General features: G+C 39.7%; 1 protein-coding gene across 6 annotated transcripts in view; it reads left to right on the top strand.

Annotated features, from left to right (window-relative positions):
- Window positions 1–18,357, top strand: part of KLF12 (Kruppel like factor 12) — a 236,074-nt gene that overhangs the window by 58,626 nt on the left and 159,091 nt on the right. For all 6 annotated transcript variants that reach the window (XM_039548681.1, XM_039548631.1, XM_039548400.1 and 3 more), the window contains one exon: window positions 5,734–5,797. In XM_039548681.1, the coding sequence (XP_039404615.1) occupies window positions 5,777–5,797 (21 nt within the window). In that variant the 5' untranslated portion in view covers window positions 5,734–5,776. The remainder of the gene's footprint in view (window positions 1–5,733; window positions 5,798–18,357) is intronic.

The raw sequence follows: 18,357 nt of genomic DNA, 5'->3' as shown, positions 1-18,357 counted from the left end.
AAGTCTAACCGAGTTTGAACTGTGTGTGAGGATAAGGTGGTGAACTGACACACCTCGTGCTGCACTATAACATGAGCATTTCTGTATGTCAGAGAAGCTGCCCAAAGTGATGGGTGACCGTGTTTATCGTTATTTGTTTCATTTGGATCTAACGAAAAACAACGTCATTCTGTTAAAGCTAGAATTGTGAAGGGAGTATCAGGGCTTCAGAGCTATCAATTCAAACAACTGAGTGGTGAAGTTTACTACTTTTAGAATAAGAAGTCAAGGAGGGTGTAGTATTTGGCTGTGTTTTGCTCTGCCCCCTGCAATTTATTGCACTGTTCTAGGTTGACCACTGATTATTACCTAAATCCAGTCATTTGAAGACTCCACTACTTCTCCAGAGTTTAACTAAGTCCTTTTCTACCTTTACAATATTATCAGTGTGCACATACACTTTCTAATTTCATTTTTGTACATTGATGCAGTAGCAAGGCTTTTAAAGTGTTACTGAAAGACATAATCTTTCTCTGAAACTTTATCTAATAGTTGTCAAACCAGGTACTTAAGTTCTAGGGAGAACAAATTGTTCTTGAAATTCATCTTGAAGACTCAGAAGGTCTGGGACTTATCCTTGAAGCTGTTCAGTTCAGAATAATTCATTAATGTCAAATAAAAGACTCTGTAAAGAATAATGTTTATTCCTCTAAGCCTCTACTGAAGGACTGTGTAAGCACTTCTCAAAAGTTTAGTCTTGGAATAAACCATTTAAAGTGAGGAGCAGAATGAACGTGGCTCGAAGGTTGTGTGTTTGGTTGATAATTGTTCATCCATGTTTGGCCAAGTGTATGCTTTTTTCTGTGGAAACCTGTTGTCAGAGTAGAGGGTTTGGGGAAAAGTACCTCAGGCATCAGAAAAACAGCACAGCTATATGGTCAGATAGCCAAGGATGTATTTACTTGCACTGCTATGATTGTAATGGCATTGAGATCATTCTGGTTTGGCATGAATGTATTGAAAGCATTGCCCCATAAAGGCTCAGCGAAAATTTGGGTAGATGTTCAGGAGGAGCTGCATCACCCCCATCCCAGACTGCAGTCTCCTCATCTTAGGTGCCCTAGGGACCAAGGCAGGTGGCAGAGCTGCTGCTTCTTACTTTGAATCCTAATGTGCTTTAGTACATGTGTGTGCCTCTTCTCTGTGCTAGATGTCATTCTTTGTGGGAGTCTGGATAAATATTTCAGTCTGTAGGAGTTCAAGAGAGCTAGGTATCACCTAGCAACAAGCATCCCACTCTCTGCCTCCTGCTTCTCTTTACTTTTATTAAAGTATCTGTAAAAACCAGAAGTTGAAGCATTAAGGTAATTTTCAGAAATATTTTGCGCAACTTTAGGTATTTTCGTTATGATGTTACAGCAGAGCAACACAGATGTTGGCGTGGGGGCTGGCAGCCTAAAGTAAATAACTGTGCCTTGTTTGAACAGCGGTCACAATCAAAGATTAGCAAAAACTTTAGCTGGAGACAGAATAACCCTTATGATCGCAGTTGTTAGGGTGCATAGCAAGTGATCCTTTGGTCTTGTGAGGTCTGCATTTACCTAAACTGGATGAATTTTAGGCTGTATTGGTTTGTCTTGCAGCTTGTAGTGACTGCTGGTGGGACAGTGCCTTATGTTGGGACTTAAAATGAATTTTTTTTGCAGATAACTTTGTGGCAAAGTGTACTGGCTAGTTTCAGTTACAGTGGTACAGCACTCAGTTTACAAAGATCCTGGGGACCCAAGTCAGGAAAGGCAGACACTTGAAGTGCGGTTGAGGAAGACTTCGGGATATTATGCTCTGTACAGTGCTGAACTGTATGCCAGCATCTCCTGTCCCTTACAAGTTTTAAATGTCAAGGACTGTTGTGGATCTGTAGCTTGTGGTTAATGTATATTTTATCTGTAGCTTCTGGAAAATGTCCGCTTTATGGGGCTTACGAATTTCCCTGTAAGAGTCAGAAACTTATGAAAAAACAACAAGTATGTGGCTACTATTATTATAAGGGTGGCTATTCTTAACACTGGGTTGTGGATAACCTGTGTTCCTTCATCTCTGAATGGTGCTGAAACTGAGCTTTCAGTGATCCTGCCTTACCTGATGGCCAGGGTAAGGTCTTGATGAGTTTGGGAGAAGTCATGCTGTTTTCGGGAAATCTGGTGTGATTCAGGGCCTTTGAAAGGGGTTGCAGAAGTCAAAATACAGATCTAAGAGCTTTCAAGAAGAAAAGTGCATACTTTAAAAATAAAGTAGATGGTGTAAGAATGTGACTAGTACAGTTATGCCCAAATAAGGAATTTTTTTTGGAGAGGGAAAAGTTAATAAATACTAATTCAGCAAATGACTTAACTTTGCAAATGAGTTGGTCTTTTCCAAATGTATGTTCCCATACCTATCTGAATTAGAAAAGGGTAAAAGTAGCACAAGGAGTAATTTGTTACTGTATTAATATGGATTTCCTTTAAAATTATCACTATGTAAAAGATAGTAAAAGTGATACTAGTGTGGACTTGTTTTTTAAATGAACTAATGTGGGTTTATATGTTCAAAAGTGTTCTATTTGTAGAGATATGAGTACCTCTGCACCCATAGGGACTTCTGTTTTTCCTGAAATATGCTCAGCATGATTGTTCTGAAACTTCCCATGCTCCTTAATGTGGTCCAGGAGTCTTGGTCAGCTTCACCAGTGGGTGGCCATGCTGGTCAGGGTGGGATGACCAGGACATTTAATCTGATCAAGACAGGTTTTTAAAATAGTCTAGGTGTAACCAAATTTATTTGATTTTCTCTTGGCGTAGAAAAAGAAATCTAATGTTTGGTGGCATTCATAAGCTTTATGAACTGCTGGGGTCTGAAAATGCTATTTTAAGGTGATAGTTAGGCTTTGGGTAGAAGAGGACATAATTCTGTGTTTGCTACTTAAATTTCATTCTTTTGGTTGAAAATGGTGGTTTGTGCTTTGCTCTGTGATTACTTAAAGAGCCTTTTTGCCTTTAAGGTTTCAAATTGTAAATATTTTGAAGTTGTCTCGTTGGGTAGATTTTCTTCTGCTATAAAACCTGCTTGATGCAAATGGAAGATGTTTCTACTTGGACTTCAATGTCTGATTTCCTATTCTTGGTAGTAGAAACTAACATTTCACTATAAGAGACTGAAAACCAAAGTCCAAAGCGAGTTTGTGGTGGTGACACATCTGGCAGAATGGATGGCCCCTTTTTTCATATGCATTTCAAAGTCATTTCATATGAAGTCAAAGCTTTTCAGCACTTTCGAAAATCAGGCCAAAGATTTGCAAAGTTACTAGTTAAATATCATTTTCAGAGGAATGGTTTGCTCTTAATCTTCTCAAAAGCAGCCTAAAATAGAAACCCTTCTGTAGAGGAGAGCACCCCAGTGGTGCAAGGATGTGGGCAATTTAGTGCAGACCCGAAGAAAATTAATAAGCAAATCCAGTTACTTGTCATTGCTAAAGAAGTACCTTTTCCATGAGGAGGACTGTTGGACATGATTTAATAATGCAAAGCAGCTGCAGCTGTGGCTGGTTGGATAGTGGTTTGTTAGTTCTGAAACACAGACCCGTGTTTGCTGTGTCACCATAGCCACCGTAACATAATAGGACTCCAGCGTTGGTGTGTAACTTGAAGCTGAGTTGTGTTGTAGGACCATGTGTGTCTGTGTGCATGTAGAGAAGAGTAATGATGAGAAAACCTGGAGAACTGGAAACAATTACAGGTTAAACTGTCTTCCTCTCATGGAGATTCCATGAAGCTTTTGGATACATTGCATTTAATTTAAAAAATCTGAATAACTAAGTCATTTCCTGTTCAGGTTAGATGACCACATCATGTAAGTCCAGGATATGGAAACTGGGGTCCAGTTGTCCCATTTTTGGACAAGAGCACAGAGAAAAGAGGAGCTGGAAACTCAGAGGTGGTTCTTCAAGTGTGCAGTTTTAAAAGGAAAAAAAAAAAAATGGAATCAGCTACATGAGATTTTGAAGTAATTCAAATAATGCCAAGGGAGGTTAAATAACAAAAGGGAAAGAGAGTCTACAAGATGCACAAGAGAAGACAAGTGGTCTACAACATGCTTACAGGCTATGGTATTTAGTTACATTTAGTTAGGTCAGTGTTTGTGGTGATTTTACAGCTTTTTATAATTCATACAAATATTTGAAACTTACTTTCTTCTATTAAATGTAATATTTTCTTAGAAATAAAATTTAAGTGCATGATGTTTAATCAGTATCATAGTAGCACACTATATGAATGGACTATTTTTATGTTCTTAAGGGAGCTTCTTGTCATCTTTTCACTGTAAAAGTTTGTGTAGTATTTGGAAACCTGTCATGTTGTCATATACAGAGCAGTATTGAAATACTTGAATATGGTTTCAAATCAGGCAGGTGATGCTTTACTGCTATTTGAAGGATGACTTTATTTTGAATGGTAGAAAAATAACAGCAGATTGTTTATAATAACTCTGACAGCAGATTTAGATTCTTGACTTCACACCATTTCCATTATTGAGAGACATATGTAAGTAGCATTTGCTCCCAGATACATGCACATATTCTAGCAAGGGGTTTAAGGCATCCTGTCTGTTATTTAAGTTCTGGACATCTGAAGATTTTTTTTCTCCCCCAAGGCTTTTTTAAAAAGTTGGACTACTGGGATTGTTTATTTTCTTAAACCTGAAGGAGCCTCGCAAAACATAATACAATATTTAAATCTCTATATGCTTTTTACTTTTATAGATTAACACAGAATCATAGAATGTTTTGAGTTGGAAGGGGCTTTCTGATCATCTAGTTCCAACTTCCCTGCCATGGACCGGGATGCCACCGAGTAGGTCAGGTTGCTCAAAACCTCATCCAACCTGGCCTTGAACACTTTTAGGGGTGAAGCATCCACAACTTCTCTGGGCAGCCTGTGCCAGTGCCTTCCCACCCTCACAGTAAAGGACTTCTTCCTAACATCTAATCTACATCTCATTTAGTTTGAAACCTTGTCCTATGGTATGTGCCCATGTAAAAATTCCTATTCCAGCTCTCTTGTAGCCCCTTTAGGTACTGGAAGGTGCTGTAAGGTCTCCCCAGAGCCTTCTCTTTTCCAGGCTGAACAATCCCAACTCTTTGAGCCCCTCTTCACAGGAGAGATGCTCCAGCCCTCTGTTCTTCTTTGTGGCCCTCAGAATCAAACAAATCATGTATCTGTAGGAAACCTTGAAAGAAATACATACTCAGATTTTGTAGTGGTCTTGGACAGTTTTTTATGTGTAACTGTTGAGATCGTGCATAGTATTTCTGGGAAATACAGTTTGAAATACTGGTAAAGAATGTTCGCCATCTGTAGCTGCTGAAAGGTTTACCTGTACAAATGCAGGGTACTGGTGCATAATGGGCTCAGAAGACTCATTAAAGCAGTTGGGACTTAGTGAACTGAAATAGCAGCTCAGAAGTTAAAAACACAGATTTGACTAAAATCATTAGTTAAGAGGAAACATAAGGCTTTCTCCAATATACTTTTTTGTCTTATTTATCCATTTTTGTTTGAAGTGATTATAAAACTTACTGTTCTTCTGACCTCTGTTTTAGTATGGAACAGATGTCTGTGGTTAGATTTTATTGTATTTACATACACAACTTATTTGAGAAATTATTAAAGTTCTCAGAAAATACACAAATTAAATGATTTAATATTTTCTTTTTAGGATTGAAGTGGATCTACGGACAAATGGATGACTGAATATTCATATGAAGAGGAAAGCCATAAAAGTTGGTTGACATTTTTACAGCCATATGCATTATATGTATTAATGCCGTTATCAAAAATTTATTTTGTGTTATAAACCAGAATAACTTAAATAACTGGCCTGAGCTTTGTATGCTGTATTGTCTTAGAGGCAGGGGAATACTGTAGCTTAACAGCTGTAGCTTAATGCAACATTTTATGACAATACCTGGGTGTTCAGCAGAAAACTCAGTAGTATGTTAAGGAAATAGGTAATTCCTTTGAGTCCAGGTGTTTGAATGGGCTCACACCTAGTGGTGTTCATCATTCTTCCATGCGAGGATGAAGGGAGCATTAGAGGGGTGTTGTCTTCCATTAGAGCTACTGGCTATGGCACTTAATATGTTGTGGAGTGGCACTCAGATGCCACATTGACAGGTGCTGTTTAAGAAGTCAAACAGGAGATGATCTTTGAAAGTTACCTTGGTGCTTTGTTTTCTTGTGATAGAGGGAAGGTTGTTTTACACAGTTTATTTCTTGTGATAGTTAAAAAAGGAGAAGCTATTGGTGCACCTCTGTGACTGGCTACTGCTTTAATTCACCAAGCCTTGACCTCTGCCAATCTGAGTTATTGGTGACTCTGAAGGATAAGCTTTTTCTGGGATGCTACAATGACCAAATCCTACCAAGCCTGTTCAAATGCAGCTGATGCTGCTTGTGGGTTTACACCAGAGCAAGTGAATTATATTGACAAATGTAGGGTGTGGTACAGTGGGATGCAGGGCACAATCTGGGGGATGCTGCACAGCAGCTTGGCTAAATAAAGCATTCTGAAAACTCTAATAATCAAGGAGGAATGTGTTATTGTGGAAAGCTTGTTTCCTTGAGAGATTCTGTCAACCCCTGAATGCCAGTCAGGGGTGGAAACAATCAAATAACCAGCAAAAACTGCAGGTTTTTGGTTTTTTTTTTTTTTTTTTTTTTTAATCAAAAGCACAGTATTAGTTCAGTACAAGAAATGTAAGTGTACTGTTCTGTTAACTTAGGAAAGTAGTTCAAGAGGACAGAGTCTTATTTTTCTCAGTGATAATTTGGTTTTATCAATCTTTTAGTAGTTCAGAAGTTTTACAGTTTATGGACTACTGACCCGGGTACAGAAGAGTGTAATTCCTTCTTGGGTAAACATCTTTAGTATTCACAACAGGTAGTGGACATGCTGACTCCAGCTACCTCCAAATTCACAAGCAGCATGAGATCTGAGGGAATCATCTGTGTCCTTGAATTTTGTCTCCTGAAATAACAGCCATCAAAACAATCTCCAGAAGCATCCATAGAACATCTGCTTTATATACTGCAGGTCCCAGAAAACACCTCCAGCCTCCCAGAGCCAAATTTAAACCCCAGTAGAGACAAAGTGGTATTAGTAGCTGTGCAGTAATGTACACAATTTTTTCCATGGGGTCAGGGGCCCATGTGCCCACATGAGGCAGCGGTTGTTGCCTGCTAAAACCAGAGCACAAAATCTTGAGTAATTTCCCTCTGGTTTGATTGCTGACAAGTCAGCGGCTGCTGCCCATACCGATGTCTGATAGCTCGGTTTGGGCCAGTGTCGTGCCAGAGCAAACACTTCCCTGCTCAGATCTCTTGGCTATGAATAGCAGAGTAAAAAACTGATACTGTCCAAACCTTGGAAGTGCAGTAATAAAATCCTGTGTGTACAAACTCAGGGAGGCACTTCACTGACAGAAAGTGTGAGAGGGTAAAAATACCAAACTAATTATCTGTAAGCCATCTCTGGATGTCATTATGTTACAGTGGACTACTCTGTGTGGTAATGTTTTGTGTTGGATTGAGGAGTAACTGGGACAGGCTATGTCTTAGGTATTTGGTTTGGGAAGTGAGACCAGGGCAGAAAAAGTTAAGGATATATTTCTTGAGAGGGGCTGTCAAACCCAGAGTCTGTGCAGAGGAGGGACGGCTTCCAGATCAAGCAAAAGCAAAAGACTCTTGAAAGAATTAGATCTTTTTGCAGGTTTCTCGGGAAAGACTGTAATTGCATGAGAGCTGTATCTCTGTTAGCTCTGTATCTCTGTTCCTCTCTCTGCTTTTGCTTTCCTGGTTCAACACAGAGTGGTGGAATAAGGAAGGAAGAACTGGAGAACAGGGTGACCTCTTTCTTGTCAAGTCATAGTTCTACTCTCTCATGCCCTTCTGATGACATCAGTAATTGTGGGGAAGCTGCTTAAAATATGTGCAGATAAGGAAGAGGGTACTGAGTTATTTGTTCACATGTTTTCTGTTTGGCAGCCTTTGCAAATGTAGGACTCTGAATCCAGCTGTTAATCTTTTATATTAGGAAAGTACCGTGATTAAATCATATCACTGAATAAGAAAAAAAATGTGGTTACATTGGAGGAATTCAAAGTTCGAGGCTAAAACTTCCTTTTCTGGGAAGAAATGATTCCAGAAAGCTTAAGCAATAGAGGTGGAGAAGGCTTCTCTGTGGTCATTGTTAAGATCAGTTGATAAAGTTCTGGCTCCCATAGGGAAGAGATTGGATTTCAGCCAGCACCCTGCCGTAGCTTTTTGTTTTATTGCTCCTCTGCTAATCTAGTTTTGAAAGATTTTCATTGCTAGCATGAAAATGTTGGTGTATTGTTGGCAGTGTAAACGACTTGTGTTGCATTGTCTCTATGTTATATTGGTATATTTAAGGTCTTCCTTGGTCTGCCTCAAAATATATATAAACACGGTGTTGCATAAATGACATCTAAGCATATATGCAACTAATGAAGGAAAAAGGAACATAATTCTTTCTGTCTCGTAAAATGAGGTTAGATGAATATCTAGCAGAAAAAAGAAATATGCAATAGTAAACCTGACAGCAAATGTGTATATTGAATGCATGCAGCTTATGGTGCTTCTGCATTTTCCATAATACTGACAGCTGCATCCAGAAGTTTCTTTGTTGAATCAGATATTTAAAGTTTATGTTTTTCAGTGTACAGTGGCTGAATGGGGGATGTATGGGGGTGAGACTTGGGTAAGAGCTGGCAAGGAAATGGGTAACTGACAGGGGAAAACTGTAGCTCAAAAGGCCTGAACAAAATAAAGTCAAGACTTCAAAACCAAGTAAACAGGACTAAAAGAAGGTCAGAGAGCAAAACTGAGGGGGACTAATTGTTTGTGCCGGTTTGGACAAATTTGGAGGAAAATATCCTCTGATGGAAGGCAGGTTACAACCAGCCCTCCCCCACCAGGTTCGGGAAGAAAGAAATTTTCCTCAGAGGAAAGTGAAAGAGATAAAAAACTATTTATTTAACAAACACACAGGAAAAGGGTAATAATGCTAAATAATAAAACCTCTCACTGTGGAAACCTGGGAAGATTTCAGAGTCCTTCTGTAGGTGTGGTCTCTCTCCTCCTCCTCGGAGCTGGGTTGATGTGGGCCCGCCTCTGGGGCATTGGTGGAAAATTCTCCCAATGTGTTCTGGTGTTGAAGCAGTCCAGAAGAGAAGAAGGGAAAAACTGATTGCAGGAAAACAAAGTTCAACTCTCCAACTCCCTCTGGAGAAAAGGAGCTGAAAGCTGGCTGAAAAGCAAGCAGGGTGCTTCCTTCGCTCTTGCTGCTGCAAAAGCAGAGGAGTGCGTGTCTATGTCCTTGAACAACTGCTTTGAAGAGTTTGCTCGGTTTTTTTCCTCTTCTCCCTCTCAGGCTCAGTTTAAAGGCACAGAAAAGGCACAAGACTAATTTCTGGGCATAGAGCAGTGATAGGGGATACACATCATAAAGTTACCCCAAGACAAGGGGGAAAGAGGTTCAGATTGGAAAAGCACAGATCTGGGTTGTACTTAACAAGTGGTCATGGGTGCAATCACACCACTCACACTGTGGTTTCATGAACAGCTTCTAGAAACAACACTGGGCAATTCAGTTAACCAGGTTTAATGATGTCGTAAGTTATTTAATGCTGAAAAAGTGATGAACAACACTGAGTTTAGTGGTGTAAGGATGACTCCTAATTTTCTGTGTCATGTCTTTAAAAAAAAGAACCAAACCAACCAAGAGCAAACTTCAGCTCAGCTGTTTAGAGGGAGGGACTCAAGGGGATGTTTCTTGAACTGTCGAAAGTCCACTCCATTTCAGAAGTCTCCCAGCCTCTGATGTGCCCTTGCCTCACCTCCTCTGGCTCCTGTGTGGAGCAGGGCATGGGAGGGTGCAGAACCCCCAAAGTGCGAGTTGTGTGCCTGGGGCTCTACCCCCACACTCCACTGCAGGATGGGCAAGCCCCTGGGTCATCTCATCTGACTCAGGATCTACCCTGGTTTTGTGTGGAGTTTGGATTCATTGGACTTTATCTTTTTACATTTTCATTGTTTTAATGTCTGGTCATGATAAAAAAAGATTTTTTTTTTAATGTATTTGAGAAGGAAGTTTCAAGGATCTTCTATGGTTTTATTTGCATAGTCAGTGTAGTCGTAGCAGTGTGATGATATGTTTGGTTTTTTCTTGTCAGCTGTCCCCTCTGTATTGCAAAAAAATGCAGTTTTTCTAGAAAGAAAGTGGCTGCTCTTAAGGCGTCTTTCTCATCTGCCATCATTCAGTGGATTCTTGGAATATAATTATGACTAGAAACATCAACTTGGTAAAATATATTAATCTCAAGGGAATTACTTTGCACTGGCCATCAATCTATCTTTCTGTCGTGCTCTTCGGTTTAGATTACTCTCAGGGAAAGAGGCTGCCGTTTGATGTTTTGTCTTAATTCATTATGATTATAAATTTGTTGGATAAAATAATGTAACAAATGACTACTTAAAAATGACTGATGGTCCCATTCAGCAAGGCAGGGGCACTGTGAAGTTCTTTTGGTTTCATCTGTTGTCTAGCATTTATCAAGATGGGTCCCTTAACAGTTGATTGGTGGTTGATTTTTAATGAATATTTCACAATGTAAATAGATAGCAGGCAGTTGTCTGGAGCTCAGTCATATTCATAGGACAGATCTGCTTTTACTTGCTGTCACTGAAAAATGTCAAAGTTACGCTGAGACTGTGGAGTGGGAGGAAAGCTTTTCCCCAAATCTTATACTCAGGAACAGGAGGAGCCGCAGTGATTTTCTTTCTTTTCCTGTTCCTTACATCAGCAGCCACGTACTGTGCTGTCTTTTGCTCCTGCCTTTTCCCACTGGGTGCTGGAGGGCTGTGCATGGTGAGCGCTGTAGCTTCCCAGGTTTGCTCACTGTAGGCTCAGCCCTGCTGTGAGTGGAGTGAGGTGAATTTGGAGCTGATGCCCGTGGCTGAAAAATTGCTGGGGTAATTTCCAACACTGGTATTTTCCAAGGAGAAAAAGGCATTTAAGATGGCTTGCAGCAAACCATTTCAGCTTTGTGAGTTTGCATATGAGCTCCTTCCTGTTCCCTTTGCCTTTGCAAAGTTATGGAATGATTTCTGGAAAGACCTTGGTGTTCTTATTAGGCTTTCCTTATGAACAGCAGTACAAAATTTGTTCTACACAGCTCATTTCTTCATTTCTGCCAGACAGATGCTTTCATAATCTAAATGGTTTCTTGTTTATGGATCCTGGGTCTTGGCTACATTCCATTCATTTCCTAACTATTTTGGTGACACACATACATGTGGATTATGGGCAAATCATATTTAGCAGTTGGCTTGTGATCTGACCTTGTTTAAATAAAATTGGGTTATGATTTTGAGGGTTTTGTTTTTGTATTTTGTTTCTGCCAATGTGGATCGGGAGTAAAACATCTATGGGGTATTCTAACCATTGCTTTTAAGTTTTATATATAAAAAATATACTGTATATTTCAGAAGTGTTATTTTACTAGTTGAAGATAGCTGTGGTCTTTTTTCACTCTCACCCTTCAGAAAGGCATAGAAAGCAGGCACAGGGTGAGTTAGACTTGCCCTGTAAAAGCCTGGTCTTCTGCAAAATCTCATGCTTTGCTCTAAAATCAATAGAGAGATGATCATATGTTATAAATAAGGTTGCACTCTCAAATAGTCAGAGAAAGGTTGCCTAAAAGTCTTTGTTCATAATTGGGAGAAAGGTCTTTGGCTCAGGAGTGGTGTGCAGGGTTTGTATCCAGTGTCTGCACAGACTTCTGCTCTGCTTGGAGCTGCTGTAGAATATTTCAGGTGCATTGGTTTTTGAATTAAAATCCTTTTTATTAAACAGTTTTTTGAAATAGGAAGAATGGAGGATTGCATAAAAGAGGATGGCAGCAATTTTCATGAGAGGTGATGTGTGGGGGAGTAAAGCAGCCCCCATTGTAGTGCAGTTCACAGGAGAGTAGTTTGTCTAGAATTGACAAAATGTGATAAAAATGTGGAATATTTAAAATGTTCTTTTCACAGTTCAAGTCATTAAATAAAAATCACTAAATAGCATTGTAAAGCAAAGGTAGATCTTGCTGGTGTTGCCTGGATCACTTCTCCACAAAGAGATAGGTGGTGAGGATGGTCTGTGGGTAGTAAATTGTGGATGTAGGTGAAAGCTGTTTAAGAGCTTGCTTCAGCACCTACTGACATAACTCAGTTCTGTAGAGTGCCTTTTAAACTACTTCTGAAAGTTAATTGGTAACCCTTTATGATTTTGTTTAGTAAATGCGTTAACATCTATGATTTGTATTACTTACTGCTGTTGATTGTAAGGCTTGGGGTGTGATAACTTCATCTGATTATTTAAGGACATAGGGAGCTTTTAAATGCATCCTGTGATCACAATCCTCCTGTAAGTGTTGCTTTGTTTTTTAAAGTTTGAGGATTTTTTTTTGTCTGGTTGAGAGTTTTCTTTGTTTGGTATTTAATTCATATTCGGAGTGAAAAAAATCCAAAAAACTTCATCTTGAAAAGATCAGCAAGAGCTGAGAGCAGAGTTAGGAAAAACTAGACTGTGAGCATAAAATAACAAATAGCTTTATAATGTGGGCAAAGACACCCTTGGTTCCCATTTCTGGTGTTGAAAACGTGTGGTGTGTGTTGGTGTTCCCCTGCTGGGAGGGAAAGGTGTGTTAAAAACAGAGTTCCTGCATCTCAGGTGGAGCAGAAACGGATACCACGGATACCTCTTGTCTCCAAAATTTGTCTTGTAGGCTATATATTAAGTAAAATGATGGAAACAGCCTAAAGATCTAGGTGAGAAATTTTCAGGTGAGCATTTCCTCAGTTCTGGCTATACTGAGAAGTGAGCCAAGAGTGTTACTGGTTTAGCTTAGATCAGGAAATGCTTCCGTGCATGTCCTGGCCCAGCAGGATTTGTTTCACCTCATGGCCTGGCCCAGGGCTGCACAAGCTAGGTGACTTGGCAGAAACCTGGTTTGGTGTTTCCAAACCACTGTCTGTTTGAAACCACTTTCTTCAGTTCCTCTTTCAGCCTTGGTATCTCTTCTGGGGACCAGTTCTAACTGATGGGACATAATCCACAGGGAACTAGATTGCAAATGCCGAGATTCATTCTTTTCAATTTCAGTCATTTTGCTGAAGGCTCCTGTCTTCCACTAGTCAGCAGAGAGCAAGTAAGCATCTCCAGAGGGCAGTTCTTCCCATGGGATTTCTCTGTCCTCCCTAGCAGGACAGACATCTCTTCTGTCTGTGAGCTACAATGGTGCAGACGCTGAATACACGAGGCTCCACTCTGCTGGACTCATTTTCCAGCCCTTGGGTTTCCAAAACACCGCTGAGCATCCCTGCTCTTGAAACCTGACTTCTCTGCTGCTGCATGTTCTCTTGGGAATGAAAGAGCAGTCACCACGCTCATTTCACCTTTTAATCCTAGTGCACTTAGTGAACAATTATACTAATTCTAATAATGACTAAATTTATACTACTCCAGAGAGGGAAGCACAAGGCATTTAATTTCAAAGCTGTTTGACAAGACCATTTTGACTTGTGTATTTTCAGAAGTATGACACAAGTTTCCAAAGTGCCTAATGGGGAGAAACATGTTTAAATTCGTACTCTCAGGTTTTCAGTTTCCAAAAAAACAGAATAATCTTCATTTCTGTTGAGCATGATCAATCAAATAAAACAAGTTTAAAACAGATATACAGGACTTGCTACTTCAGCTTGTTTCATAATGAGCTCTTTCTGGTCATTAGTTATAAGGATGTAAGTTTGCTTGGAAAAAAGGACATTTCTCTTCCATGGAGGTGTTAATTCTCAATATCATGTAGCATCACAACTCGCTGCATTTTAATCTTTTCTTTGCAATGAGAAGGGGAAAAATTGTCTCCATCACAGTGGTGCTGATTAAGATACATTGAATGAGATACTGAAATACTAATGTGTGTTCTTGTTTTCCTTTTCCTACATATCTGACAATAAGAATTTAGTGGTGGAAATAAATGTGTTTGGATTTTAGTATTTTTGACATGCTGTGGAGAGAATAATGTCAAACAATGGCAATTTGTCACTTCTCATATGATGGTGTAGGAGAATATGTTAGAATTCAGTAGCTAGCACGTAAGGAGAAGACAGTTAGTTTAATAGTGATATCCACTGCTAACAGACCTGAATAATGATTCCACTGGTTACGGTATTTCATGTACTCAAGGACACATGTCTAAAAGAGAAAATAAGCTCCCAGTATTAATCTAAATCTTGACTCCCTCTTGTGCTTCCCACGTGGTGATTCATTAAGTCTTTCTTGTGCAGAGGTTTGGTGATGAGTCAGGAAAGGGCAAGTTCTGCTTTGAGGCTGTCACCCTCTTTTGAACTTTGTTAGTTACTGAGTGTTTCTTGGTGTTCAGTTTGATAGCAGTCAGCTGCAGTTGTGATTGCAGTCAGCTGTGATGGACATGTGGGCATAGCTCAAGTGAAAACAAAAGCCTAGGCTTTCAAACATTATAGGTAAGCATGTGCTGAGTTTCCACCTTAATTTTTAAGTAATACAGAAGTATTTCAGTAGTTGTATTAGGAAAAAAAAAAACGAACCAAAAAAACCCCAACCACTGAAGCCTAAACACATCATAAAAGGTGTCTTAAAAATAGTGAGCTACAAAACATTATTTTTCCTTGGCTTTATTTTTCCTTTTTGTTTTTTTTTTTTTGGAGAGGATGGTACAACTCTCAAAACCCAAGTATTTGGAGTTCAGTCTTACTTTCATTTAAAATCATATGAGCTTGGCTTAGGTGTTTCTGAAGTGAGATGACAGTAAGAATCTCTCTTGCAAATTAAGAAGTAAGGAGTTTCTCTTAGTCTTAGGAAGATGAAAATTAATTTAGATGTGTAGGTTGTCTTAAATGCAGTGGAACTGAGATGATGTTTGCTGAACTACTCTTTGGAGATTTACATAATGGATGAGATACAGGAGCTCCAGGCAGCATGACAGTGGAGTTTATTTTATCACAGGAGGTAAAACAAGTGAATTGCCTTAATAATCTCTGCAGAAAGCAAAGATAATCTTCTTTTATATGGAGAAAGAGAGCCAGAGAGTTCGTAATATTCTGGCTGTTCATGTGCAAGGAACCAAACCTTTGTTTAGAATGATCTGAATCCATTCAGCCATCATGCTTTCTTACTGAGGACTTTCAAAGCTCTTCAGGAAGGACAAGCAACATACATCTCTGAAAATGTCTTTTATGTAGTAAAATGAGATGATAATTCATGGCTTGATATAAGATGCTCATAACAGGCTGGGTAATTATTCTAACTGCCGTATATTTAAATGTATGGAAAGCATTTATAAACCAAGTGTACCTGCTATTTAGTTCTGTAGTGGTAATGATAATTTCAAAAGTTTTAGAGCCTTTGTCATTTCAGAATGGGTGTATGTTAGAAAGAAGCTTCAATATTAAAAGGTTGCAGGATTTAGTTTTTTATCAAACTAGTTCACCCAGTTTGGTCGGCATGGAAGTTTTTGATTGTCTACTTCAGTTGATAATACCTTTTCAGCATGGAAAATGGACAAAGAAACACTGGAAAAGTAAAACAGTTAAGTGTAAGTGGTAATAATAACACCCAACTCCCGTTGTATGCTTTTCAGCTGTGTATTTGGCTTCAAGCAAGAGTCTGACTCTTATGTTACTCTGAATATAAATGTGCCATTGCTCTTTGATCTGTAGCAAAACTTCCTAACGGTCAAGTCTACTTATCACTTTTGCTTGAAGGAAAAGCTTTACTTTTGGGCATAGCAAATTTCCAGAAGAGTTAATGATGTCCTTAGTTTCTGTATTTTTGTGAGCTATATGCAGCTTAAGAATCCTTTTGTATTAATCTGATGTCAGTTGCTAGTTCTTTTAAAAGAGCCTGGGCAAGTAACTCATCATAAAGTGTTAGACAGAAAAAAAGGCATTTATTTACCTAATGTGAAACCAGGTTATCAGGAAAAAAGTTGTAATTTATTGAATGTAGTATGAATTTCTGCTTTTGTTAATGAAAAAACATACTTCCTGTGATTTCAGCAGTGATGGACAGTACCTAGCCAATCTACTAGGTATGCTGTGCTCCACTCTTAATTCCCAGATGCAGGCTGGGATTAGTTTTGCCAGATTTCCTCTGGATACTAGATAGCATTTACTGTTTATCAGTTGATGTACAAAGTTAGATTTTTTTTTTTTTTGCCAGTCGGGTATTTTTTTCCTGTGTTTCCAGTAAATGTGTTATTTCTGTCAAGTCACAAGTCTATATCAGTAACAATTACTGCAGTGTGCAAGGGAGGGCACCAAAGGGATAACCCGTCTGCTTATATTTGCTAGGGTCTTTCCACAGTGCAGTCTGGTGGGATCAGAGACTGAGGAATCTTTTATAAGAATGGAGTTGTTTTCATCAGAAAGTGTTTTAAAACACTGAAATTCTTCCACCCCGTTGGCTCTGAAATCTTCCACGTGGGGATCTTTAGAGTAAATAAATAAAACATCACACCAGGCAAATGTGATTTAAAGTGTCTGTAACTGTTCCCCAAACAGCAGTAAAATCCTAAATATGATATGAGCAAGGCAAACAAGGGGAAAAGTTCACTTCAGCCTCCAGACTTTCTATTTCCACTATGTAGCTATGCAGCGCAGACCCTGTGGACACAGAAGATGATACTGAAAAGTCGTTGTGTCCAAAGGACAGCCCCCCAGGTTAGGACAGCTTTCTCATGCCCTACTTCTCTACAGCTTGCCCTTCTTTGGGATATGTGTACATTTGTATCAGAGAAGTCTCTTATTTGTAATCCAAACCTAAATGACCTACCAGTATTTGCACAGAGCCAGAAACATTAAGTGGTTTGGGTTGGATGGGACCTTAAAGATGCGACCCTCCTTGCTGTGGGCATGGATGCCTTTCACTAGATCAGGTTGCTCAGAGCGCCATCCAAACAGGCCTTGAACACTTCAGGAATGGGGCATCCACAGCTTCTCTAGGCAATCGGTTCCAGTGCCTCACCACCCTCGCAGTAAACAATTTTTTCCTAGTATCTAATCTAACCCTACTCTCTTTCAGTTTGAAACCATTCTCCCTTGTCCTGTCACTACATGCACTTGTAAAAAGTCTGTCCCCATCTTTCTTGTAGACCCACTACAGGTGCTGGAAGGCTGCTGTAAGTTCTCCCTGAAACCTTCTCTTGTCCAGGCTGAACAATCCCGATTCTCTCAGCCTTTCCTCATAGTAGAGCTGTTCCATCCCTCTAAACATCTCGGTGGCCCTCCCCTGGACCTGCTCCAACAGATCCATGTCCTTCTTGTGCTGGGGACCCCAGAGCTGGATGCAGCACTGCAGGTGGGGTCTCACCAGAGCAGAGCAGAGCAGAGGGGCAGAATCCCTTCCCTGGCCCTGCTGCCCACGCTGCTTTGGATACAGCCCAGGACATGTTTGGCTTTCTCGGCTGTGAGTGCACAGTGCTGGGTCATGTCCAGCATCTCATCCACCAGCATCCCCAAGTCCTTCCTGGCAGGGCTGGTGTTGATCTGCTCATCCCCAGCATGACTGTGGGGGTTTTGTTAAACTGTTGTTCATTTAGTTAAATATGCTGAAGGTTTCAGTTGCAAAAGTTTACGAGTTACACAAATCTTAAAAGAGTATTTACTGCTTGTTGTGTTGCTGTACCATGGAAGTGTCTGCTGCCTTCACTTCTTTCTGAGATAGCAACTCAGAAATGCTTATCATACTTTGATGAACCCATATTCCTTGCTAGTGGGGAGTGAAGCCGGGCGTTTTCATCCTGTATTGGCTTGGACTGCTTTGAACCGTGGGGAACATTCCAGATAGTCAGCCCTGCATGGTTGCATGTTACTACTAACCTCTTTGCAGGCATTTCAGAGTGATGAGCATGTGAAGTACTTACTGGTATCCACCTGGAAAATTTCAGCAAAAATTACCCAACCCAGATATAAACCTTTACATCTGACCCTAAAGCAGTAGTATGGCAGAATGGGAAGGATTGTTTGGGTACCCATTTTGAAAGGCTTGCTTTGCCTGAGTTCTATAGGACTTGATAATTAGATATAGTCATAACAATATTAACAGTGATCTCTTGAATTAATCTAGTAGTTCCTCACAATTGAATGGTGATATGACTTCTTTTTTTTTTTTTTTTTTTTTTTTTTTTCTTCCCACTTGTGGTATATTCTGGTTAATACTTAATTTTGTGTTTTGGAG

The sequence above is a fragment of the Corvus cornix genome, chromosome 1 (assembly GCF_000738735.6).
Source record: "Corvus cornix cornix isolate S_Up_H32 chromosome 1, ASM73873v5, whole genome shotgun sequence".
NCBI lineage: Eukaryota > Metazoa > Chordata > Aves > Passeriformes > Corvidae > Corvus > Corvus cornix.
The sequence above is the reverse complement of the archived record's forward strand: the minus strand, read 5'-3'. Positions and strand labels throughout refer to the sequence as shown.